The sequence below is a fragment of the Mytilus trossulus genome, chromosome 11, assembly GCF_036588685.1.
Source record: "Mytilus trossulus isolate FHL-02 chromosome 11, PNRI_Mtr1.1.1.hap1, whole genome shotgun sequence".
Taxonomy (NCBI): domain Eukaryota; kingdom Metazoa; phylum Mollusca; class Bivalvia; order Mytilida; family Mytilidae; genus Mytilus; species Mytilus trossulus.
The window spans coordinates 13,263,305-13,290,818 of NC_086383.1; the positions used below are offsets into that span (position 1 = coordinate 13,263,305).

Consider the following 27,514-nt stretch of genomic DNA (forward strand, 5'->3'; position numbering starts at 1 on the left):
ATGTGCGTTTGGTCTCCATTAGACTTGTCATTAACCCTCTGATCAAAAAGGTTTAAATCGCCAAATATAGTACGAAGATGAAGAGTAATACGGACCCAACATTCATTTACGTTTTAGTCATATACATGTACGAACTATTCCTGTGATACAAAAGTATTCATGTTTCGATAATTTAAAGTTTGTGTGCAGTTAATTTATTGCAAAGGGCATATTGATAAGACTGCATGTCAATTGATAAGTTCTGATTATTGAGCTTGTCAAACCTTCAGGCGGACAAACTCAACAATCAGTGGGATCAACCTAGTGAATGTGAATATTGTTTTGTACAACAATATGATTCGCTGGGCGTAAAGACTCCAATGAATAGTAAACACAATATATATAGATTAATTTAGTTAATCGTAATATGCTATGACCACTTACCCAGCAGGCACCCGATGTTGTACAGACGTCGATATTTGGTTGAAAATAGGTCGCAATGTCGGCGACCAAAATTCAACGTCGGCCCAACGTCAACTAGCAAACGTCTGTCGGACGTTATAGAATGACCACTATATAACCTTGGTTTTTGGTCGCGACCTTATACAACGTCAACACAACGTCGGATGCCAAATGTCGGTTAGACGTGTTAATCAATCTAAAATATCGAAATCACACGTACACGGACACACAATCTCTGCAAGCACCCAACTTTTTGTTTATATTGATTTAATGATTTTTTTCAAATTAACTCAATGATAACTTTTATAAATAAATCTTCTCATTGACCATGTTGACACGATTCAAATGAATAAACATTTTTTTAATAGCAAAATATTTCAATTACACATACAGATTTGATATCAATTTGCGCATGCGTACGAGTCCGACATTTCGAATTTTTGTTCGCCAATTTGATTGCAAAAACAACTTCCACGACGTTTGATGTACATAGCTATAAACCGTGCAAAGTAATTGCATTTATTGTTTACTTTAATAATAATTATTCGCTTCCCCGCAAGTTTGAGTTAAGTGATTTGTGTAGATCAGATCTCGGATCAAATATGGTTGTTTCTGCACGTAGTCTGTCATATTCCTGAAGAAAGGTTGGTCCATGGGAGCGAGTACTATGTTGACCTTAAGATATATTTTACTTATATATGAAATACATGTAATAGGTAAAAAAAAAACACTTATTAACTTATTTAAAAATATGAAGATTTGTTTTGATAATAATTAATTACATAGGCGTTTGCCAATTGTATATAATTCTATCATTAGTTAAAACATTTTTAAAATTTCAAAATTTCAAAATGAATTAGACACGCCATGTTTAGCAACTAAATTGTTACGCCTTCTAAAAAATTCCATCATTGCAGATACAGGGCGGATGGATTCATAAATTATCACGGAACATCAGATCAGGATGAAATAGAAAAATGTACTTGTCTGCATGGTAAGTAAATATTTATAAAACCTTACTAAAGTTCACCTTTATAATATCGGACGATACAATTTTGTTTTAACATTTTGATGTAATTAAAAGTCAACAGATTTACAACACATGAAATTCCTGAGCTTGAAATACATTTAGAACAATCAAATTCTTTTCTACACTAGCTGTCGCTCACAGCATGTATTCCATCATGTTTTCGGTGAAGTAATGTGCAGATAAGGAACACGTGTGACCATAGCAAATTAATACACAATCTGCCCAATTTCAAAGTGGTTTATATGATAACATGTATTTGATACGGATGCTTTATTTATTGACCACACTTAATTATTATAGCAATAAAAACTCAAGGGAAAAGCAAATGTTCCTATAGTTTCGATATCTAAACATAGACAAAACAATTATCACAAAAGACTGGGATTTTATTACAGTTTGAAGAAAAATGTAAACAAAGTGTCATTGTATCTACTCCTTGCCTATAGCAAACATGGACAAATGATCATTTGATGAAGAATTTAAATATGATAAAATATATCAATATAATCAATTATACATGAATAATATTTACTATGAATTATATAAAAATTAAAGGGGTCTATCTGGCAATGAAGGATACATTTTTATTCCCCATTTAACGGCAATAAGTTTTCTGGTCTGTGCGTCCGTCCGTTCGTTCGTCTATCTGTCCCGCTATGGGTTAAAATGTTTGGTCAAGTTAGTTGTTGATGATGTTGAAGTCCTATCAACTTTAAACTTAGTACACATTTTCCGTATGATGTGATCTTTCTTAATTCAATGCCAAATAAAGTTTTGAACCCAATTTCACGGTCCGAACATAATAAATGATAGTGGGATTGGGGCATCCATGTACTATGGACATATTTTTGTTTAAGGGTGTTTTATTTTGAAAAATGAGTGTTTATCAAGATGTCGGTGCTGGTGGTGCATTTTATAGTGCCTGTAAAGAGCTTGGTATTTGCAGTGCATACATTATTGTTTCCAAAGATGAGTGAATGCAAAGATATCGGTGCTTGTGGATCATTATTGTTTCGCAGGATAATTGACTGTGAAGATATCGGTGCTTGTGGTGCTTTATTGTATCTCAGGTTGAGTGACTGTCAAGATCTCGGTGCTTGTGGTGCATTATGTTCCCCAAGATGAGTGACTTCCAAGATCTCGTTGCTTCTGATGCATTATTGTTTCCCAAGATGAGTGACTTGCAAGATATCGATGATTTTGTTTTGGGGGAGGGGGCATTAGTGTTTCTAAAGATGGGTGGCTGTAGAAATCTAGTGCAGTGAATTATTGTTTCCCCAAGATGTGTGACTGTAAATATCCCGATGCTTGCGGTCCATTAATTATTATTTCTCTAGTTCAGTGAATGACTGTCAAGATCTCGGGTATATTTCAAGATAATTTCAATAAAAGTACTTCTTATTTTCGAGCACTGATCTGTATTTGCAATGTATGATCCCTGCTTTTTTTTTTTTAAACAAATAGAAATAATATTTTAGATATACCTAGAACAATTTATAATGCTTTGAATTCAATGGTTTAACACTTTGCCTCTAAACTGTTTGGTTTTCACATATTAAATTACATATTTTTTTAATTTTAGAAACGGAACATGACGACAGCTTTCCTGAAGTATCTACCGGACAGATAAGGTGAATTAGTCAGAAGGAAAAAGCTGCGAAATCAACCGATGGAGCAAACGAAATCAATAGAAATGGAGCAAAAAATTGACATTAATGTTTTTAAAAATACCACAATAAAATATGTAGATTCATTCAATTATTTATTGTTTTGTTTTGAAACACAATTTCAAGTGATCAAATATCATAGTTTTCCTTTTTAGATACTAGCTCATTGATATTTGTTTGGTTCTCCTACTGGACAAAATCGTATACATGTATTTCCACTTCAGACTCAGCACATCTAGTCAAAAGAAGATGTTTTCAAGATGTTGAAGCACTTATTCAGGACGTTACCTTTATTTGTTGTTTCATTACTTAAAGTTGTCAAATTTAAGAACTTTACTAAGGATTTACTTTCGTCTTTAATCAGCTCTAAAGACATCTACAGATATTTTGAGAGGTTTAATGTTGGTTGTTATAAAGTTGATTAGACGTTGTACAGACATCTGAGGATATTTGAAGAGGGTTGATGTTGGTTGTTATGACGTTGTTTAGACGTTGTTAAGGCATAAGGGGATGTTTAAAGAGGTTTTATGTGGTTGTTAGGACGTTGATTAGACGTTGTACAGACATCTGAGGACATTCAACAAGGTTTAATGTAGTTGTTATGACGTTGATCAGACGTTGTACAGACGTTGAACATCTTTATTTAGGTTCATCCTGTTAGTTGGTCGGATGTTGTACCAACGTTGTACAGACGTTGAACGGACGTTGGATAGACGTCAAGTTTCGACGTCTAAAAAAATTCATATACAACCAAAATCTAACGTAGTCGCGACGTTAGGGTCTGACGTCAAACTGATGTTAATACAACGTCAAATGTCTGCTGGGTATATTTCGTGTTAAATATAATGACATAATTAGGCATACTTAGATCAGAAGAAACAAGAGCTGTGTATTATGACGATGTTGTATCTGAGAAATTTGAACAGTTCTGTCAACACCATTATGTTATGGTTTGAGCAAGCATAACACAATAAATTATTTATGTCAGAACAGAGAACAAAGTTCATTAACGATATTAGAGGAAGAAAGGACTCTAAAATTTACTAAACTTTGATATGAAAGTACGACATAGATATAGGAAGATGTGGTGTGAGTGCCAATGAGACAACTCTCCATCCAAATAACAATTTAAAAATTAAACCATTATAGGTTAAAGTACGGCCTTCAACACGGAGCCTTGGCTCACACCGAACAACAAGCTATAAAGGGCCCCAAAATTACTAGTGTAAAACCATTCAAACGGGAAAACCAACGGTCTAGTCATGATATTGGGGGTATAATTTCTTTTTATACAAAACCATTAGAATCGACATTAATTGGCATTAATACAATAACAAATATTTGTAATAATGAAGATAATAAAGTGACAAACGTTAAATGACTTTTTGTTAATTGCATTACGTTCTCTAAGAAATTATAGATGCAAGCTATACTTTATTGTGGTTTTAACATAGGTAGGTATTATATACGTGATTATTTTTGCCCGATTGGTAATAAGGGCTAAACTAACACGAATGTAATGCCTTCCCATTTTTAAACGACAATAAAGTGTAGAATGCCTCAACTGTTTCGATTCTGATTATGACAGTTAAACTAATTTCTATGTCAGATGTGTATAAGTATAGAGTGTTTGTGTAGGCTCTTCTATGAACATATATTTGTGTTTGTTCGAAAAGAAGCAAACGACTGTAAATATTATTTTACAGAGGGATAAGTTTTGAACAGCCAGCATAAACGGTTGTCGTACTTTTGTCAAATATGTCAATTTCTAACTGCAACATATTACAGTCATAATAAATGAACTAGTAACATGTTAATTCTTTAAGGGTTTGGAAGTGTTTTAATTAATGGAATATATAAGATGCATGCTAGTTTGATAAAAATCGTCATTCTGCAGTACTGTAGTCAATATACGCATATGCAAACAAATGTTATTGAATTTAGAGCATGGGTTTTATTCACAAAGCGAAAAAACACGTCATATTAGAATGATAAATAAATTTGAATTGAGATTCACATGAATCTGATGTGAAATTTTTCACATGAAATTCACATGAAAATTACCAAAAAAAAATTATTTTTCGGGATTTAAATTAAAGAAAATTTAGATGTTATTTGAAATACTCTATTGTAAAACACATGAAAAAAATTTATCTCAAAAGTAAATGTTCAGTTCTAAAAAAATCAGTGATCAGTGTGATGAGGGGATAAAACGGTCATCACTTCACGAACAAAGCTTATAATGTGGCAATTCATAACGTGCATTAAATTTTACTCAATCAGTAATTCTTATTGATTAAGACAGCAAAAGTTATAATGAGAATCATGATCAATACACATATTATAATGGAAGAAATAGTAATAGTATTCCTTTAGTGATCAATAAGGTTTAAAGATATACGTTATCATCTGAAAAATCATTTATACCATAACAAATCATAGTTTACAATTTTCACGAACAGTAAACGATATAAAGACATCTCTTTTGATTTATTCAAGTTCTGACTTTTTAACTAAGTTTGGAGGAACGTAATGTTGAGAAACATTTACTGTAGAAAATTGTACATATAAAACACTGTTATATCAAGTTACAGAACAATGATCAATTACAGAAAATAATCGTGTAAATACAGCAGTACTTACTCTCTTTCCTTACGCCTCTTGAAATCATTAATAAATTATAACTGTTTATCGGGATTTCTTATAGCTGACTCTGCAGAATTGGCTATGTTCATTATTGAAGGCCATACGGTGACTTGTAGATGTTAATGTCTGTTTCAAATGGTGTAATGTAGAGAGTTGTTTCAAAACGTTCACGGACCCAAGGTAAAATCGTTGACTAAAAGTGAAATGTGTTTACAAGGCACCTTAATGATAATAACCAAATATAAACAAATGCATCTAGATAATTGTAACATGGTATGACCACTTAAATATATCACAGAATATAACCTGTCTGAGACCTGAATACCATATAATATTTTTTTATTTTGTCCGGAAACGTGATAAGTCTCCCAAAAGTGACCGTTCAGTTCAACAGACGTCAGAATAAGTAAAAGAAGTAACTTAGCACAATGACGATTTACTTAAATGGGAAACCATTATTTTTTAGAGTTGTACATAAATTTCAAAATGTGGAAGGGGGTAAAGAATAGCCTTGTTACGAACAAGATGTTAATAATATACGTATCTCATGTCATCAATATTACGTCAAATGAATAAATACCAATGACAAGCGCGGATGTCACGTCTCACAATAGAATATTCATAAATGTCGACATCCATATTTTGAAATTTTAAAGTGTCGGCATTTATACAGGACTTACTTGGAATGAGCTTTGGTATGATACACTGATACAGAATATTCCGGGGTTTTTTTTGTAATTGCTAATTAACCTTAACTGTTAAATTGTTATATCTGGTTCGTTGGCATCATGATAAAGAATAATATAAAAACCTTTGATAGGAACAAAACAGAATTATATACAGATTGTTTTTGCAAGCGTTTGATGTATAATTAGTTTCTAGACACAATTGACGTAATACGAAATTAAGAAATAATTCATGGGGGCTTGAATATATCGTTATTTTACCACGGGTTGGCCCTTTATGACAAATATTTTACCCTGAGCGAAAGCGAGGGGTAAAATATCGGCATAAAGGGACAACCTGTGGTAAAATCTAGATATATTCAAGCCCCCATGAATTATTTCGATTCTAAAAGGACAAATACGGCAATTTTTCTGGATCAAAGCGCTATAGGTGGAGGCCATTATTTGCCGTTCCCAAAAATTAACGCACTTTTTGATTGGCGTAAAAAGAACGGGGCAAACAGAATAAGTGACATGCTCAAATTATTCACCAAACTTATTTATATAGATTCGAATGAATTTTGATGATAGCTTACTTATATGTCGTCTATGTATATAAAAACATGGGCTAATACCACATTTTAGCATGGTTTGTTAATGTTTCCTTGTTGTGATGATTTTCGGTATCAAAAGCGTGTATTTTCCCGTAAACTCTCAAATCATAACGTCATCATTATATGACGTCGGGTACTTCATTCATTAAAAAAACATATGAAGTGGGAGTACGAACGGAACAGCCAATGCAATATATTCATATTTTACCACGGGTGTGTACTCAAAGCGTTAGAATTTTATTTAGATCTGCGTAACGATATAAACAAATATTGATATAATCATGATAATCACAAACACAATGACTGGCAGAACTTGTTTCATGTCAAGTCAAGTAACACTCAGTTATCATACCAATAAACAGGTTCAATTAACGTATTTTTCTTTGCTATAAAATTATTCTAAAATGTTTGTACATTTATATTTACGTTCTGACCTTTTAAATGCATATGATTACTTATGTATATTTTTCTTTTTTAATCCGATGATCAGGCATGGAAATACTCAATATGAAAACAAAATAAAATAAAATTTATTAGACGTGTTGTCCTCTTCTGCGATGTTACTCAAATATGTGTATTACATATAATTAATTGAATGATAGAATATATCTTGGTAAACAAAATTCCAGAGGCTGATAGTTAGCCTTACATATGAACGTGATGGTGTACAAATATATTTTATAAAATGCACTAATGAAGCATTTTTTTTTTCTCCATTAAATTGAGTTACAGACCAATGACAGCAAAAACTTTGTATAATTATAGCAATACTTACTCTTTACGTCTGAGCCGCCTGAAATCATCAATCAAATATAACTCTATTAATATTGTTAATTTAATAAATCAATCTCAGTCATTGCATGTGATACATGTTGACATATTATTATGTATAGCAGTATAGTTCACTGAACGTTATAACTGAAATGTTGACAAAATGAAGATAAATGAATTAAGATATTCGTTATCTAGGATCATTTAGAATTTACGTTCAATATGATAACATAATATGATATTCTTAAATCAGGGGAAACTACAGCTGTGAAAAATGACGAGGCTGTACTTATTTTGTTTAAAAAATTTAAAGAGCTTTGTACATCCACAATCAGAAGATGGAACATATATGTCATATTGTGTGAATTCTAAACATGTCAGAACGGAGGCATTCATAAGAATTAGAGGAATAACGAATTCCTCAAGTGACAAAACAACTATGTTAAGGGATTAAGAGATATTGTGGTGCAAACAAGATTAATCTTACTTTTCCGAAATGTTGCACGGACCATACGTATAACAATTAACTAAATTTCCAATGTGTTGACAAACAATTATGAAGTGTCAGGAGGGGTCGGCGTACTTACTCAGAAAATTATTACAGTGCACTGAATTTATATTTGCAGATTTTAATGATAACAGACTAGCAATAGATAGTATGCTTACGACCGTATTTTATGTACATGTAAGTATCACGTCACTCTTTTAAAAGACTGTTCAGTTCTAAAGATGCCAGAGTCGAACGTTATGTTAGGAAACATATTTTTGACTAAATTCTTTTTTAATATATGAATGCTATTCATGAAAAGAGTAACATGTTAAAGTGGCACTAGCTACGAGATATTTGAAAAATATAAAGTATGATTTGTTTTAAATTCAATCACAAATAAAAGTGAAATAGAGAAATCATAATTCACATTTAGCAGCTAAAATAGATCAATTTTGACAAATTAAGCTAATAAAAATAGATCATGAATTATGCAATTGCTAGTGAATAATTCGACCTCATTAAACTCTTATGCATGTGAACTCCAATTTAACCCCATAGAAAGAGATAGAATAATGCATGCATTTCCCGTGTACGTTTATTTAGAGGAAAACAATGTCAATATGGCAAGTGAAACAAAGATAAATATTTTGATTGATTGATTCGATCCACAAAAAATCATTCTTATTTAGGAAAAAATCGACGATAACATAAATCTATAATACAAAATTTTGTAGACCTATAAAAATCAAACTTCACGATTTGCTTAATCTATTTATATGTGTGTTTACATCGCTTCTATGGTCATAGAAGTTCAACTCGAAATTTAATAAGATGGCATCATTGCTAACATTCTCACGAAACGAAGCCAAATCGTAATGAGACCATGGCCTGTAAATTGTTTATTTTCATACTTTGGATAGTTTGGAAAAAGTGTTGTACATAGTTATAAATAAAATATGAGAATTTGAGTCAAATTGGTGAACATTTATTTGACAGCTAGTCCCCCTTCATTTATATTTCTTTTTTTTTTTTTTTTTTATCTAAAATCTGATTTATTGCACTATTGCTGTTATAATTAATACCATGTCTACAGCATTTGACAGGGCATCCCTGAAGCGTTAGTTTTACTGAACAAACAGGGAGATTGTTCAGTAAATTAATAATAATAATAAATGGTTAGATTTACATGTTACAATATTGTGTATACAGATTATACAGATTACTACAGAAATTATTTTCCGGAAAAAAATACATTCGTGAACCACTTTGACTCTGTATATATGCTAGTTGACCTGGTCATGACCTATTGATCAAGGATTACACGATGGAGGTAAATTAACAGTCGAAGCAGTTTGTTATATATTAATTATGTAGATGAACATACTTGGTTACGAATTGAAGTACATTATATAAGTATATTTATTTATGAGTATGTGATATATTAAATAAAGGATGCGTCAAGGATAGTAGGGGTTTAATCTTTATCACTGATCATGATCATGACGAAGTCTACAACACGTGGTTTTAAGATTAAATAATATATAGACACATGTATTGCTGAATAAATTAGCATATAGCATATATGCGAGAATAATAATTATATTGACAAGCTTATTTCTTTCAAAATTTTACTATGTTTACCACCTGAAAGTGTCGAAATATTTAAATAGTTCAAAAAATCTTTTTTGAACAGGGCATACACATCAAAATTTGAAGTTTTATAATTTTGAACTGTGAGTGCACTTGTGGATAGAAACGTAATGAGTGTCACCAACAGATTTATATCATAATAATTGATATCACAGATTTTATATCCTATAATGAGATTTCTGTAGATTAGGATATGATGATCTATTTTAACTTTATTTAATAGTATTTTGATCTTTTCCCAAAAAGTTTTAAAGTAACGACATTCTAGGAAAAAATGTGTATAATCTTCTGTTACATTACATAAGTCGCATTTCCTGTCTTCTTTTATCTTCCATTGAAAAAGCAGTTGTTTGCAAGGAAGGATATGATGTAGCAATTTCCATTTAAATATGTTTAATCTGTTATCTTTTAAATAAGTAAATATAAAGTTTAGCATTGATTTAATTTGGATTAACGAATCCAAATTTAGGACACGTTTCCATTCAAAGAAACCTGGAGGCGTGTCTTCATTTCTAATATTAATGATTGTGTATATCTGTTTTGTTTCCATTACTTGTACAATTATCATCTTATTTTTTTCTTTTGTATTAATGCAAATGTTAAGTTTATTTTTTACTTTTGATTTTATTGATTTTTCTGATTTAAGTACCTTGAGCCATTCATTTGGTAAAGCATATTAAAGTTTTGAAATTTCAAACATTAAATGTTTGGAATTTCCCAAGTTAACCAACCCGACATAGTTTTGTCTAGAAGAGAGAGGCGAACGATTTCAGAGGGACATGCAGATCATAAAAAATTTAGAGATGCACGTTTCTCGGATTTTAACTTGCTTTAAATTCTTTTTTTTTAATGTATGTACCAACTCAAGAATATGAAAGTTGATTTTACTGGTTCCGTTGATTGATATGATTTGATTTTTGTCAGATTTGTGGTGAACTTCATCTTTTGAAATTGTATGAGTGTGTGGAATTTTAATTATACTTTGTTTCCTCCACTTCAGACATATGTGTTCAATGATAATGTCATGTAAGACATGGTATTGGACATAAGAAAGCACATTTAGCTAACACAAATGTACTAAATAAATGTCTTAAATGACCACCTTGATTTTATTGTACGTTAGTTAAACCAGAAACTTCCTTTTCCGCCATTGGTTTTAGGAACATTAGTGATGCTGTTAAAATAAGGATACAAAGCAGAATACTTTTAACGGGCAGAACTACGATGATGATATTAAACAGTTATAAGATAATAAGAAAAATACTATATTTATGCACTGTTATATGTTGTCAGGTATTGGCTTGAAGTATAGGGGGAGGGTTGAGATCTCACAAACATGTTTAACCCCGCCGCATTTTTGCGCCTGTCCCAGGTTAGGAGCCTCTGGCCTTTGTTAGTCTTGTGTTATTTTAATTTTAGTTTGTTGTGTACAATTTGGAAATTAGCATGGGGTTCATTATCACTGAACTAGTTAATATTTGTTTGGGGGCCAGCTGAAGAACGCTTCCGGGTGCTAGAATTTCTCGCTACATTGAAGACCTGTTGGTGACCTTCTGCTGTTGTTTTTTTCTACGGTCGGGTTGTTGTCTCTTTGACGCATTCCCCATTTCCATTCTCAATTTTATGTATATTGCAAAAAAAAAAACAATACAAAAGAATTAATGTTGTACTTACTCTAACTCTTCATTTAAACCCCACGGCTTCACTAAATCGTCTGATGAGTGGTTTGTCTTATGCTCTAAGCACCGGTAATCCTTAGTAAGTAAATCTTTAAATGTTTTTCGATTTATTGCAAAATCCCCTTTTTTACATGTAAATGTATTTGAATATGGTATATACAGACTATAGCGCTTTCGCAGTGTTTCTACGAATTGATATAACTCTGATCTCAATTTTCCGTAAATTTTATTTGACATACGTGAATCCCATACCTGAAGGGCAATGGTATTAGGGCCTTCACAAACCACAAGTTGTTCGCATCCAGACGAATCCAAATCAAATACACCAACCTGGCGATATAATGCATTTCTTTTGCGTCGAATTTGTGTATCAAATATAATACTCACACGATACTGCTTAATGTACCATGCAATAATATGGTTGAAAAAAGCTGGAGGAAGAAACTTGAATTCTAAACATAACCAACTTGTTTTATAAATTGATGGAAATTTGTCAAAAAACTGCTTTTGAAATTCAAAGAAAGAACATGACTTCATCATGCAAGGCATGTATAATTCAGTTGAGTCTTTCAAGTTCACAATAATATCAAATCGTTTCATCACTTCAACTAAATGTGCTTTGTTCTCTACAAATTTCAATTCTGGTTCTTTCTCAAACAGAAGCGATATGAGTGAATCTGTTAATTGACCAGTATCTGTCAATGTTTCCCAGTCATCTGAAATTTCGATTACATTATCGATTTTATCACTAACAAGACATCTGAAGGCATTTATCAACCATTTAGGGTCTAAAATGACATGATCTGCTAATTTATCCTCATCAAAGTAGACAACTGTTCCAATGTCATGACAGTATTGCAAGCATTGTTTGACTTCATTATCTTCGCTGATATCAATATCTTTATGTTTTGCAATTTTCAGCAATGATTTAGTTGATGAAATTGGTACATTGTTGTCTTTTAATTTCATTAAGACTCGTTGAAACAAAAGCCATTTTAATGGACAGTCTTTACCCCAATCTTGCATGGTCATAGCCTGACGTGAAATTTCTTTTCTAATCTCTTCAAACACAATATCAGTATCCTCAGTATTAGAAATAAAATATATGTTTCTCAAGTGTCTTTTTTTCTCCTGTCCTTTCAGAACGTGATTTAAATTTTCTTTAAATTTTGTCTGACGTTTTTCTTTCTCTCGCGTCTGCAACAAATTCAAAGCATAAATGTAATGTTGAATTCATCTTATGTGGTTAATTATTCTCACAGAAGAAAATAAGATTAATACGAACACATAATTATTGATTATTTATATCACCCTTTGCATTTGAATTGTTTTAAGGGACTGATATAAAGGTAATTATAATACATTGTTTTCTCTACATAATCGTTAAACAATTAGCTCATGTATTTTATTGTGAAATTTGAAAGATAATACTAACAGTCATTTAGGACAGTGTTTAATATAAAGTTCAAAGCTTGGACGAATAGCAAGAGGCAAGACGGATAATTCAAATGCAGGTAGTAAATTGCATTGTGTATTTTATGCTAAGTGAAACATTTGAACTGTAACTTCTTTAAGATTTGAACGCATTATTTTGGTTTGATTGAAATCCAATGATTGTACGTGAAAAAAAAAACAAAAAAACGCACCCAACATATACAGCTCATAAAAACCGTTTGCTACTGTCATTCTTTAAAATTTCATGTTGAGGGAATAGTCTATATAAAACACTGATTATTTTACAGACATTATAATTTGAATACGCTTATACTTTTATTAATAATGCTTGGATCAATCCTATCTATTTGAGTGATAAATGTGCACAGAGGAATGTACCTAATTTAAGTGTGGCATGCTTAATTGTCATCTTCATTCAGATGCTAGCTAGATACTCTTAAATTAATTATGTTTTAGATATTGTCCTTGAATTATATTGACCCTGTTTAAAACTTTTGAAATATGTATGATCTTCAAGCGGTACCTATTAGTTAGCTTGCTTCATAGGTTAACCTTTACTCATATAAATTGAGAGTGTCCTTGACTCGTGTAGTACATAAACATTTCAATTGTTGAAACAAAATGGTGTTTAACCATCATTGTTTTTAACGGTTGAAACTAGCTAAGAACATATATACCTCTTGAATTATATAACTGATTTAAATAAATAATATATTCTTAAAATCTATTACTATTTTTTCTTATATTATGTTAGCATGTAGCCATCTCGAAATTTACTCTACAAAAAACACCTCAGTGACCCTCAAAGAAGTATTATAAAATCTAAATGAAGTATAAAGTGTAAAAAGTAAAATCACAAAAATACTGAACTAAGCGGAAAATCAATTCTGAAAGTCCATAATGACATGGCAAAATTAAAATACAAAAAGCATAAAAAAAGAATGGACGGTCATGTTCCTGACTAGGTACAGGCATTTTCAAATGTCGAAAATAGGGGATTAAACACTTTGCAAAATTTAGCGTTGGAAATATATTCCTTAGGTAAGCAATCTTCGGTTTTTTTAACATTTCTTTTTGAAATGTAACAACCGGGCAAGAGTTAACATCACGATTTCTAATGCTTCATCTTTAATGTTCTGCCTACTGTTTTATATAGAATTTCTACTCTTATAGGTTATTATAATTATATAATTTTCTTTCGTATTTCAATGTAAAGACCTAATTCGTGTATAGAGCGTCGTCCTATTAGTTGTAACAAATTCATAATTTTGAACTCAAATGTGTTGCTTAATACACATGCTTACCTTAAATTTATCTTCGTTTGTACACACAACAATGATCGGAGGGTCTAGTCTGCCTTCGATTGTAGTCGACCAGTAGCAGTGAATGGCATCAAACCAGAAACTAACATACTCTGCAATAAGACATGTATACGTTTTGTGAATGTATTTATATGTACAAATTTTGTATAAAACAACTTCACACCAATTAATTTACTATTTCAAGAATATTACTACTTCATTTTAGCTATGATTGATAGTTGTCTAATTTCTATCATACTTCAATGATATGAATATGAATAAAAACAGATTAGACCAAATTCTCATATTTGAGAATTTAACAACGTCGCGGAAGTAGCTTTACTTTATCGTTTGGTTTACTAACATGCTTAATCATTGTTCAGTTCCTATCAACGTACTATGCATGTGTTAATAACTATCTATCTGGTAATCATTGACAGTAATGATGAAGTTGGGAACATACCAATATGAGGTATGTGTTTTTGTTGTCAGATTCGCTATACAAGAACTTACGTGCAGAGCTTTCAAAATTGTTTCCTTGATTCTCAGCAGTGGTGAACTCTAAGCTATCGGTTACAAGCAAAAATACTGCATGTTTCGACAGAAAAACTTGGTGAGTGGCATAAAAATCCTTTTGGCCAGCAAAATCCCATAACCAACAAAACGCCAACATATCATCTTGTTCCTTTTCTCTGAATTGAAGACATGATTTCATAATTGTGGAAGTCATTTCGTTTATATTTTCATCGTTGATAGGGTCGGACTCATTTTGCTTTGTTAAGTGGTTAATATCAGAGTCATAGATATTTTCCAATTTAAAACTATCCGGTGGCATTAAATTTACTGTTACATGATTATCTTTGTTATCAGAGATAAATGTTTGAATGTCTCCTGTATCATCACTTGTATTTCTTTCGCCCTTATAATTTTCATGTAAGATATTTATGGTATCACTTTCATCGAAACTTGTAGAAGGTTCTTTGCTCGATACACTTCTTGGTTCATCCTCGTTGGAACTGAAAGGTTTCGGATCATCAATAGTTTCAATATCTTTGCGTTCTACATTAAGGATCTTCCCTTTAAACACTTGGTGAATCAATCTGCGTACATCATCGTCTGTTTCTGTTAGCATTAAAACAATTAAGATATTTAAACATGTACATCAACATTAAACATGTTAAATATTTATATACCTCTTTGTTTCGGTGTCACACGAAGAAGAAACACACCAACAAATGTGTAATGCATAGTTTTTCTGCTTCGTAAATCTTCAATATTTGAAAACAATAATAATGTGAAACAGTTTTCGTAAGTATCATGCACCAGTTTCTAATCAAAGCTATGGTTGGAACAATGACTCTGTAGCTTTCGAATATACGTGTAGAAAATTACAAAACAGTGGGTGCGTTAAATATAATGGCAAAGGTTTATCAACCTCCCACGTGCACGGTACTTGTCTACAAGTTCGTAATAATATCAACACAAACAAAATCAATTTAGATCATGCATAAAAATCTGTGTTAAAAATCACCAAAGACGTACAACATTTACAAAGTATGATATTTTATATATGAAACAAATCTGACACAGTCATTTTTGAAACGCCAATAAAAATAAATTTAATGATTGGAATAGAAAAAAAATGTAATTGCATATGTACTATCGACAACAAGTACAACTTTAGTAAAATATATATACAAGAGTATGATTTCACTCATAGTTTCACCTGCAGAAGGAACGCTTTTAGGTGCAAACTAGTAATACAGATGCACGGTAACAAGATTCATACAATCAGAAGAAGTTTAAAATATGTTCTAAAAGATCGTCAGTCCTTCGCCGTTCAATGTTTACCTCACGTATTTTGTTTTAAATCTGTTATACTTTCCTGTCAGTTTCCGCTCCAGGCCTAGAAAAACAACATATACAGCTATTTGAGATATCTGTTGGTGTTACATCTCATATAGTATATCCGAATCATTTTCCTAAGAATTTGGATGAGATTATCGTTAAGGTTTGTCCTAAAATTGCATTTAGGTTAGAGATTTATTGTTTTGCACTGAAGGCTTCATTGAGACTTAGAACTTAAGAACAGGAATACTAGTATTGCTATTCCTTAGCTTTTTGTGTGAAACATCCTGTACATGCACTGATTTTGCATACTGGAACGGTAGAAAAAGATAGTTAAAAGTTAAATAAACAAAACTATGCTCAACAGAAAACACGAGCAGGTATGTAAAAAATTTCCAAACACTACAGATATGGGAAAATATTGACAAATAAATCATAAACTCAAGTCCGGAAGAAGCTTTAGATATTACTGTTGAAATGGTAGTATCCGTAGTGTTACTCGTGTATATATCAGATAAGTTATCACAAGGGAATAGAACTGTCTATCAGATTATACGTTGTTCTAATAACCTTATTAATTTAATCATGTCCACATTCACAAAGTAATGGTACACGACACTTTCCAAAACATCGCCATTTCTTAATGTGACTGTTTCTCATATAACGATTTTAAAAGGCGTAAATTGAAAAGGTGAATTATTATCATACAGACTTTCGCGGTAGAATCATGACTATGTAAGGGAAACGGGAAGCGAAGTTTTCATATATTTTCTAAGAAAAATACATTGGTATTCTGCCAGCTCAAACCAAGAATGTGTAACCTCGCCTTATGCTATGTCTGCATGTCCCATGTCATTTCGGCTGCTGTTATTTGTTGCTGTTTTTGTATTAATGTTTTGTTTAAATGTTTTGTTTTTACACACACTTTTTTTTAGATGTAACACATTGTTTTATATTTGGGCTTTTGAAAGCTGTTTATATTATGGTTATGGTTAAAAACTATACAATGACATATAGAAGCTTAATTTGTTTCATTTGTACTCTGGTGGATGGCTGTTTCTGTGACGACTATATATACACTCTATATTTGGGCTAAATATACTAACAGGCGAGATGAACAGTTTACAATTAATGTCAAAGATTATAACGAAAACAGAGAATAACAAAAGTAGTTCAATACAAAACAATCGTTGTCAAAGGTGTAGTGAAGATATAAATAAAGCTTGATATAACTATAGTTTGTAATTTATTTTGTTTACATAAAACTACGAATATATTCACTTAAGTTCTTCTACTGCTGACCTGGTATTGGCTCACTGCACTTTTAATGGTTTTAAAAAGCAGTTTACAGTCGCTCTTTAATGATAGTTTTTGAAAGTGTTTCTAAAATGTAATGCAATTTTTTTTAAGAAAAATAACTATTTCAAAGTTCTTTCCATTTGTGAATCGAATGACTATAGTCTAGTTATTTATCAAAGGTAACAAGCTTATAATTCAGATCAAGACGCGCGTTTCGTCTTCATAAGACTCATCACCTACGCTCATATCAAAATATTTATGAGCCAAAAAGTAAAAAGTTGAAGAGCATTGAGGATCCAAAATTTCAAAATGTTGTGCCAAATACGGCGGAGGTAATATATGCCTGGGATAAGAAAATCCTTAGGGTTTTGTTTTTTAAATTGAATACGAATACGTCGTACCTTTACATGGGCTCCATTTCCCATCATCAATATTGATATTGCATTTCTCGACTTCAATCCCGTCTGTACTCTTTGTAGAAGTGACATCTTCCTTCTTGTGCCATAGTAATCGTCGCATTAAACTGGTTTTTCCTACTCCGTTTTTTCCAATAAAAACTAGTCTTGCAAAGTGTAGTCTTCCACATTCACCTTTGAGGAAAAGTTCATGTATAAACTTTTGTCTTTCGTCATCTGATAGAAATAAGAAAAAGAAATGTTTTCTATTAATCCAAAATTGAACTTGCAATTTGTTTTTAGAATACGGTATGCATGTTTTATATAAGCTTTTGATTTCAAGTATTTTTGCGACGAGCATCACCGAAGAAACATGTATTGTCGAAATGCGCATCTGGTGCTGGGAATTTGGTACCGTTAATGTTATTATAAATATTGGTATTGAAATTTAACGATACTGTGTAAATTAATGGAAAACGAATAGCTTTTAATAATTTTGTCGTAGATCGGTACGTATACATCCCGAAATTGTGATATTTTCCTATGGTCGGGCTTTATATTCGTGTCTTTCATTCATGCCTTTATGCTTTGTCTATAATTCATTCCCTTTACTTTGTTGATATATTTGTTTGTTTTTAATGTTATTAATATTATAACACAATATCGACTACTGTTCCCCGAATTTGACATTTATTCATAATATCTGTTTGCTCATATATGAAAAACAAACTTCATTTAACATTTTAATAATCTTATGGAATAAGCTACAAACTATGCTCAAAATCTTAATTTTATCATTATTTTCTTTTAATATATTTGCTGCCTTGTTTATAACACTATTGCAAATATGTTTAGTTATGGTATTTTAAAACATTATTTATGTGGCAGCTAAATTGGATGTGGAAGATAGCAACAATATTTAAACGTATAGAAATATTGGAATAGAATTCACAAAAATCTTATCAGTTTTGCTTTTTCATACGCCATCTGCATTTGCTCTGTTTAGCTTTTTTAGGAATCATGCCTATCTAAATTTTAATACGTTGCCTATTATTTATAATGTAGAACTTTTCTCTTTTAGTCAAGTTTGGGAGTATCCTATGATAAAGTGTTACGAAACAACGTTATAATCTCTACAAATATAATAAATAATGATATACCTAATTTTGACTGCTTTCACAAACGATTTCATTGTTTTTAGGAATCAAACTCTTTGTGTTTTTGTATTTGGAATTGTTTTAACTTTTATATGAATTAGTACCACGAACAAAATGTTTGCCTGAATAATTTTTCTATGTTTGCTCAAATTTGCTGTTTACAAACTCCAGTTGTCTTAACCTTTACAACTGGTATTATATAGACATAAATCAAGTAGAGTGTTATCTTTCACTGTGATATAATCTGTAAGAAATATTTGTAATACGATAACATGTATAAACATGTTTTTACCGTTAGGTTGTACAGGATCGCTTTCTACGGTACCAATAATATTACTAGCTATGCATTTGTATGTTGCAAAATCGTCTTTTTCGAGATTTTCAAGGGTCAATATTCTAATTCCGTTACTGCTAAATCCGTTGTAAGACTTGATATCCGGAGAAATACTGTCTCCGGGTTCTCTACACCATATCACAGACGTTAGTGGTAAATGTGAACTAACATAACATTCAAGACCAATATGCCTTCCGTCACTTTGAATCATGTCTTGTGACAGTATTCGGGGTGGAACTAAAATTGAAATAAAAACAAAAATGTATTAAATAGCAATTGTTAGCCTCTAATTGCAAGAAAAATAAGATACGCCAATTCAACAAAAAAAACTGCTGAAAATAATCATGATATCAGTTCGTCATGCACATCAAGCATTTGTGTTATATCCCATATCAAGGTGGTATGGGTGTTTTTCGCCATCTTATATTGTAAAAAACAGAGAATCTAAGGTCCATATTTTCTATCAAGTTAGCAAAATTGATGCAGGAATGCAGAATGTAATGTGAATTTTCATTTAAAAGAACCAATTTATAAGAATATAACTTAGAAATATAAATATTTTTACAAGTGTAGATTAATTTTGGTTGTTTTTGAATATTTATCAAATTAGCATTTTAAGGGGAGGTAACTCTATAACAGTGCATTTTCTGAAGGACTCTACATGAAATTTTCCTATTTCGTCTTTTAGCCGGAAAAAACGTACTTTTTCTTTTGATATTCTCAAAGCGTTGTCTGAAAGCAATATTTTCCTAATTTGTTTTACAATTCTATCATTTTGTTTAGTTTTTATTCACAAAATGGTGTTTTTTCCTGTATAATCCATACAAAATTTGTCATTATGTCACAACCTGTAGCTTGAGAAAATGCACGGTGACCTATCATTTTTATAATATTTTTGATCATGTATCAATAGATACTACATTTTGACAAAGTATGAACAAATTCTATCATTTTTATTTTAGACTCCCATACCACCTTAAGCCATTCTGAATGTCTCTTTTTAGTCTTGGTGATAGTCTATTGTTCTTTTACGTTTTTGTCATGACGTTGTCATTTTGTTTTATTTTCAACTTATAACAAGTACTTTCAATTCACCATGAATATTGTTAGCATCTTTTTTTTAAACGATAAATACACACTTGTAATAGCATATGTTCTTAAAATGCATGGTATTCTTTTTTCAAATGAAATTGCCTGTCAAATTAATCTAATAGATATAAATACTTATTCATTTACAGATATTTGAAGCAATACAAAAAAGTCCTTGTTCGCCAAAAAAAATCGTCAATCAAAGGCATACTATTGTAATTTCCTATGAATGTGATGAAGAAACGAAAGTTTGTCAATTTCAATGTTCAATTTCGTTGTAAATTAGTATTAATATATTATATAAATTATAAAGTGATTATAGAAAAATCTTTTCCAAATCCGAAACATTCTAATCATGTTGAAACATGTTAATCGTTAAGTTATAAATAACTGAAACGAATACATTTAACATTTGATATAGTGTTGCACGATGATTTGATAAAACAAAATCTTTTGTCTGGAAATGTTGTATTTTTATTGTTCATCATTTGCAATAAAAAGTTTAAAATGTTTGAGCAGCGTTGTTTTTTGAAACCTTTGTTATACTTGATTTTGTGCATAGAAAATGATAAATATTCGATTGTCTTTGACAACTGTAATCCAATCTTTCGTTAACTCGTGCCGATGTGTATTGTTGACAACAATGTGTGACCCTTACATGTTTTTTTTTTATTATTTGTGGATTGGATTTTGTTTCGGATTCATGAACACCGCATTGAAATTTGCGTTTTTGTGAGGATGTAACCAATTTGAAACTGAAACGTTATGTTCAGATAGCAGAAAAAAATGTGGAAGTGTGCATCATTGAGAGAAAATCGTGAAAAAGACAGAAGCTAATGTAAAAAATGCAATACTCGTGCTGATCACACCGTAAAATACATGTCAATTTTTTAAAGAAATATCCAAACATGATGTACACCGAGCAAAAACATTCATTATGACAACGCATACGTGTCATATCGACCATTATAAGTACCCTATCAAGCGTATTGCCACTTTACTTCTACACTATTTAAAAAACGTTGTTTTTTTTCAGATTATAATTTTTAATCATATACTATCAGTATCAAAGAATCGCATGTCCAATATTTAAAATCTCATTTTTGTATATCTGTTTCTCAGTGTCATCCAATTGTTTTGTTTTAAATATATGAATGTACTTAAGCCTTGCATCCAGATTATCGTCTTCAGTCATTTCGAAGAACGAACAAAAATTCATGAATGTTAGTCCAATAATGAATTTAAAGTCTTAGACATGTCAAAGATGCACCCATTTGACAAACAAAAAAACACTTTTCAAAAAGATCAAAGTTTTGAAGAAAAAAATACTTCTACATTCGAGTGACACAACATAATTCATCATTACTTGAAATTTAACAGTTAAAAAGTACCTAAGTATTTTGTCCGTTTAAATCGAACTTCTATTCGAAATTATCAATCTCATTAGGTTATCGGAAAGCGATATGCAATTCATTTTTATGAATTTAAATTAATATTGCTTACCGAAAACATAGGTCTTTAAAAACATTATAACAGCAACGATGACATACATGTAAACTGAAAAGAAAAAAGTGTTTCTAATTATTACTTTTTCTTGTTCCTGTTAGGAAATTTATTTTGAATAATTTTCTTGTAAAATAATGGACTCAGAAGTATAAAGCTATGTTTAACGACAAAGTATTCCGTTTCCAAAATACATATAAAGGGGCATAAAGAGAATCTATAGAAAAATACACAATAAAGGTAACACTATCAATTTTTAAATATTCTGTTCAAAGGTAATTAGATATTGAAAAATCAGCATTTGAAGAAAATAATTGGTATTCAAATTATTATGATTAAAAATACATTTCGCCGAAAATAAAAATAAAAATCTTTGAAATAATAGCACGGATGTTCTACTAACAGTTACACAGTATTAAAACAGTCAGGATGTGTATTGGAACAAATTTTCTCATCTTCATTATATTACACATGTTACATTTACTAATAAAAATTTTGAAAGCTAAATCAAATTGTGTCTTTTTAGATTGATGAATTACTCTTCAACTTCAACTTCATGTGTTGTTTTAACTATCAATCTCTCTTTTACGATTTTATAATAAAAAAACTACGTTTGAATTTTATATAGATTGCAATCCTTTCCATATTGTTTGCAGTCGTTTTGAAAATTTTGAAAACAACTATATAACCCTGTCAAAACAAAATGATAATGATACTTACTAGCTATACCAGTAATGATGATATTTGCAACTAAATGTGCATTGGAGTAACCTAAAATATAAATAAATAATAATGAGAGAGTGTAATTTGTATATATGTCGTGTACAGGTTATTATTTTGTACAGGTTATTTCTTGTACAAAAACTTTGTACAAGTAATCACTTGCATGATGCCATCCTACAAGTTATTACATGTACATTTTTTGTGGAGAAAAAGATAATAACAAGTTCAACTCACTATATTTGAGTTGTATTTGTAACTTCTTCTGATTCAAATGTTTTATTTAAACACTCCTTTCTTTGGCTTTGTTAGTTTTGGGATATTTTTGTCATTTGTCAGGTTGTTTTTGTTTATTTATATATTTGTTTGTTTATTTTTTCTTAGTAGATTTCACTCAGTGAATGTATTTTGATATTTTTATTGTGTTTGTTTTTCTTTTCTTTCAAGTAGTATTTGTGTTGATTTTGAAATGTTAGAAAATTTCAGACGAAGACAATGTATTGTAATAACATAAGCTTAAATGACACCATGGGCAAATTTAGCTAAACGGATAAACATTTGCCTGATTTACAGCCACCCCGACAGATGCGATGATCATGACCTTGGCCACCATTTGCAATTGAAATTGTACTGCTTTCCTTATGTTAAGTTCAATTATTTAGTTAGAGAACATCGTCTGTATAGCAGAAAGTAAAGTTACAGGATACTGCTAACATTTTTTCTTTCTTCTTGAGAAGTTCACTTATGAAGTCAACCTTACAAGAATTAAGTAGCAAGTAGGCAAGAAGATGACCACAGTTTGTTATAATTGAAATGCCGATTGTTAGATGAAAAACATGTCCACCAAACGTAACAAATAAGTTGTCAATCAAGAAATTAACCATTTTGATAATTATAAACTAGAGGCTCCAAGGAGCCTGTGTCGCTCACATGATATTTTTGTTTACAATTGAAGCATGAAATAATGCAACCATTATACTTTTGCTCTAGTTTCAGAGATACAAGCCATAAACTGAATTTTCACCATGTTGGTTGTCAGGTAGGGTCATTGGACACATTTTTAAAAACTAAATACCCTTATGCTTATGTGTGGCCAAGTTTGGTTAAATTGGTCTCAGTTGTTTCAGGAGAAGACATTTGTAAAAGATAACAAGAATTTACGAAAATTTGTTTAATTTGACTTCAAAGGGAACTAACTCCTTATGGGGTTAATTAACCATTTTGGTAGATAGAAGATTTTACTTTGCTGAACATTATTTCTGTTTAAAACATTGTTGTGACGTCATTCCATTGTTTTACCTGTTCTTTATTTCAGTGATTGGACTATCATTTACCTGTAAGAAACCATTATGTCACCTTTAGCTGTCCAATATTTTAAATAATAGCCCTCCTCTTTCTTAAAAATATTAGACAGCTAAAGGTAGCATAACTGATTCTTACAGGTAAATGATAGTTAAATCACTGAAATAAAAAACCTATTAATTACCCCAATTGTTTTCATCTTGTAAACATTAGATACAACCAAAGAACAAATTACAATTAAATAAAACATTTTATTAAAGTCACTTTCCAATACAATAACTTTGTCACTCATCGAAACGGTTTCTTGAGGAAAAGAAATCACTTTCAAATTGATTTTTAACACATCCAATACTTATATCACAGCCATTTTCTCATGTTTTGGGGTTGTCTCTTTTAAGACTAATTCAATAAGTTGATTATGCTCGTTGAAAGTCTTGTTCTTTGGATTTTATGACTTTATTTCTTTTTTTCAAAAGAGTTATCCTCATCCGTCTTTAGGCTATCAAAAGTGACCTCTGGTGTTGCTCTTATTCTTCCTAACATCAGTTGCAACTACAATTAAAAATGAATAAAGCAATGAAGTAATTATTTTTAAATTTGACAGATCATGCTACAATACAAGGGCCATGAACAAACTAAACCTTATCCTGTGTAGAAAGTGCGAATCTTGAACTTCCTTCATGAACTAGGGGACTATAATAGTTTAAATAATATTCAAGTTTCTAAATTGATTAAGAAGTATTGTTTTTTTTAAGTCTGATATTATTGCTTAAATATGAATATAATGCTACACTTCGCTCATGAACCACGATGAATATATATGGAAAGAAGAATAAAGGAACACATTACCGCATTTTATCTGTCACACAAACCAATCGTGTTTCCGATTCGCACTTTTTTGCAGTGATCGTTTTATGAGAGATTTTTTTTTTCAAAAGAAAATCGAGACAAGAATATATTTCGGTAACCTTTATAAAACACAAAGGACTCAATAAACAAATAAACGAAAAAAGAGCGACACGACCTTGCAGAAAGAAAGAAAAACTAGAATAGGGGGATGTATTCAGGTGGTACCGTTTGGGTACAGTCTCTTGAAAATTCCAATAAAATAATGTAACTGATTGCATGTTGCTTTTTCTTCATTTGTTCATATTAATTAATATGTATTTGTAATAAAATCGACTGCGGTGCACTCGATATGGTTCGACAAGAACCTGTTTTCATATCCTATTCTTTTTCTTTTCTCATTCACTTTAATAGTAAAAAAAAGCCCAAGAAGAAACAAGAAACTAACAGAGGAGGACTACATTTTGAAATATAATATATATAAAACTAACCATTGTTAGCTGCTTTGTCTATATCCTCTTTGTAATCCACACTGAATACTGTATCTGAATAGATTCCAATTACACATTTGATGTTAATCCAAAGTTTGAAAGAACACAATCACTAATACATGCAACAACATCTTTTTCTTCGTTTTTGCATTTAAGATATACTTTCATCACTTTTTTCACATTTTGAAACACAAACCGTATGTAATGGTATTCACGGAAACTATGAGCAAAAAAATGTGAGTAGTCCTTGCGCACGTAAAAATCATGATACACATACCCTGTGTCTTATTCTTCATGTAGTAATACATGTTGTTTACCTTCAGCTGTACTTTCTTTTTGTCTATTTGTTTTAAGTTTAGTTATTGTTTAAAGGGGCCAATATGTAGGATATATTTTAATATAAAGAAAGTTTATTCACAAAACAATTTTCATACTTGATGAAAATAAATCTTTGCTGGCTTTTCTTTTATTTTAACTTTTATCGACGTGTTAAACAATGTTTTAAGTAAGATATAAGCCTCTAACAGTCCATTCTGCGGCCTCAGACCTGTCCAATATTTTACAGAATGGACTGTTATCGGCTTATATCCCTTACTTACAAATTATCTCTATCTATAATAATTTTCAAAATAATAACCAAAAACAACAAAATTTCTTAAAAATTACTAATACAGGAACAGCAACCTAACAACAGTTTGTTTGATTTGTCTGAAACGGAGAAGATTTGCATAAAATTTTAATTTTACTAAAAAGGACAATAACTCCTTAAGGGGTCAATTGATCTTTTTGATCATGTTAACTTATTCATAGATCTTACTTTGCCGACCAGGAACAGTGGTGTAACAGTTCTACAGCCTTTAGGCTAAGTCAAAAATTATTTGTTTAAAGGAAAACAATTTCATAATAACCTCAAATAAGTCGTAGTAGAATAATGATTTGTACAGGTTATTATATTTTTCTGAGTAAAGATTGTACTAGTTATTATTGGTACAATTGTATGTGTACAAGTAATTACCTGCAGTATGAGGGATTTGTACAAGTACTTACTTGTATACATTTTTTGTACAAGTAATAACTTGTACAAAATAACAACAGGTACACGACATATATAAGTAAAAAGCTATAAACTCGGAGATGTGTGTAGAACGTACAGTTTTGACTAGAAATTATATTAATGAAAACATCATTTTAGCTTTAGTTCTAAATGCATGAAAATATGATCTTTTACACTTAAGGCATCCTGCTTGCTTCGACAATTTGAATATAGGCATCTGTATTCAAACAATTATTAATATATTCTAATGACATGACAATGGACACAATTCCAATTAAAGACCCAAAGGTCTATTGGTTGTGTGCATCAGCTTACGCATGATTATGACATAACAACTCAATGACGTTGTTTGCAGATTCCACAGAAGCCGTAGATAAGAACGAACCAACTCGCGTTTTTACTGAATTTTAATTCGATGTACTTGTCAAAATACTTTTTTTTTCGAGAAAATTGAATTCTGTGCCGCAAATAGAAAATTTAACAAAAGAAACTGCACTGCATTTAACCTGAAAAATCTCTCAAGGGAATACACATGATACAAGGACTTTTCCTCCCGCTAAAAAATATAATATAACCAAAGATACCAGTCTTGAAAACTGTTCGGTCAAACACGCATTTATTCTACATCAAACCCGTAAGGGCCCTCGATTCTTTAATCAGTGAAAAAAAAAATCGACTACGTATGTATACTTTAGTTTATAGTTTTGGATATTTTCGGCTTATGATAGCTATGCTTTGCATGAGAAAAACTTTAATGATTTAGATTTAAACTCAACGTTTTAGCAACAGTTAATTCGTATAAATTAACAAATCAAGATTCTTTCATGTCTGCATGATAAATATCTAGCTGGTTAGACTCTTGGGACAAAAATCAACCTAGCAGCAATAAATCGATAGATCAACATATAAAGGTGCTATAAGATAACTAGATCTAATATCCAACTCGGTATGTAAAGTGGAATGCTTTAAACATGTTTGATAACAGTCTAGGAACTACACGGCAGCACTCGAACTCCCAAAGTTGAAAGGGATTTTATATTGTTATAACTTGCTTCCCAATCCACTAT

The 27,514-nt window shown here is 31.0% G+C and overlaps 1 protein-coding gene and 1 long non-coding RNA gene across 2 annotated transcripts; one reads left to right on the plus strand and one right to left on the minus strand.

Annotated features, from left to right (window-relative positions):
- The first annotated feature begins 824 nt into the window (after positions 1–824).
- On the plus strand, positions 825–3,172 carry LOC134690513 (uncharacterized). The gene is made up of 3 exons (XR_010101952.1): positions 825–950; positions 1,359–1,435; positions 3,054–3,172. It is a non-coding gene; the product is annotated as an uncharacterized LOC134690513 (long non-coding RNA).
- Positions 3,173–11,093: 7,921 nt separating this feature from the next.
- Positions 11,094–19,679, minus strand: LOC134689753 (probable serine/threonine-protein kinase roco6). Its single transcript, XM_063549723.1, has 7 exons — positions 19,401–19,679; positions 17,958–18,188; positions 14,923–15,531; positions 14,413–14,522; positions 12,233–12,850; positions 11,649–11,728; positions 11,094–11,148 (listed from the first exon to the last, which is right to left on the minus strand). Exons 1-7 carry the CDS (start codon positions 19,651–19,653, stop codon positions 11,094–11,096), a joined length of 1,956 nt encoding a protein of 651 aa, XP_063405793.1. The 5' UTR covers positions 19,654–19,679.
- Between the last annotated feature and the right edge of the window lie 7,835 nt (positions 19,680–27,514).

Excerpts from the sequence above, each read along its gene's own strand:
- LOC134689753 (XM_063549723.1), bottom strand. The coding sequence starts at position 19,653 with ATGATTCAAAGTGACGGAAGGCATATTGGTCTTGAATGTTATGTTAGT. Across the intron at positions 15,532-17,957 it reads GAAATGGAGCCCATGTAAAG|AAACAGACGATGATGTACGC; the intron begins GTACGACGTATT and ends TAATGCTAACAG. Across the intron at positions 12,851-14,412 it reads CAAACGAAGATAAATTTAAG|ACGCGAGAGAAAGAAAAACG; the intron begins GTAAGCATGTGT and ends AATTTGTTGCAG.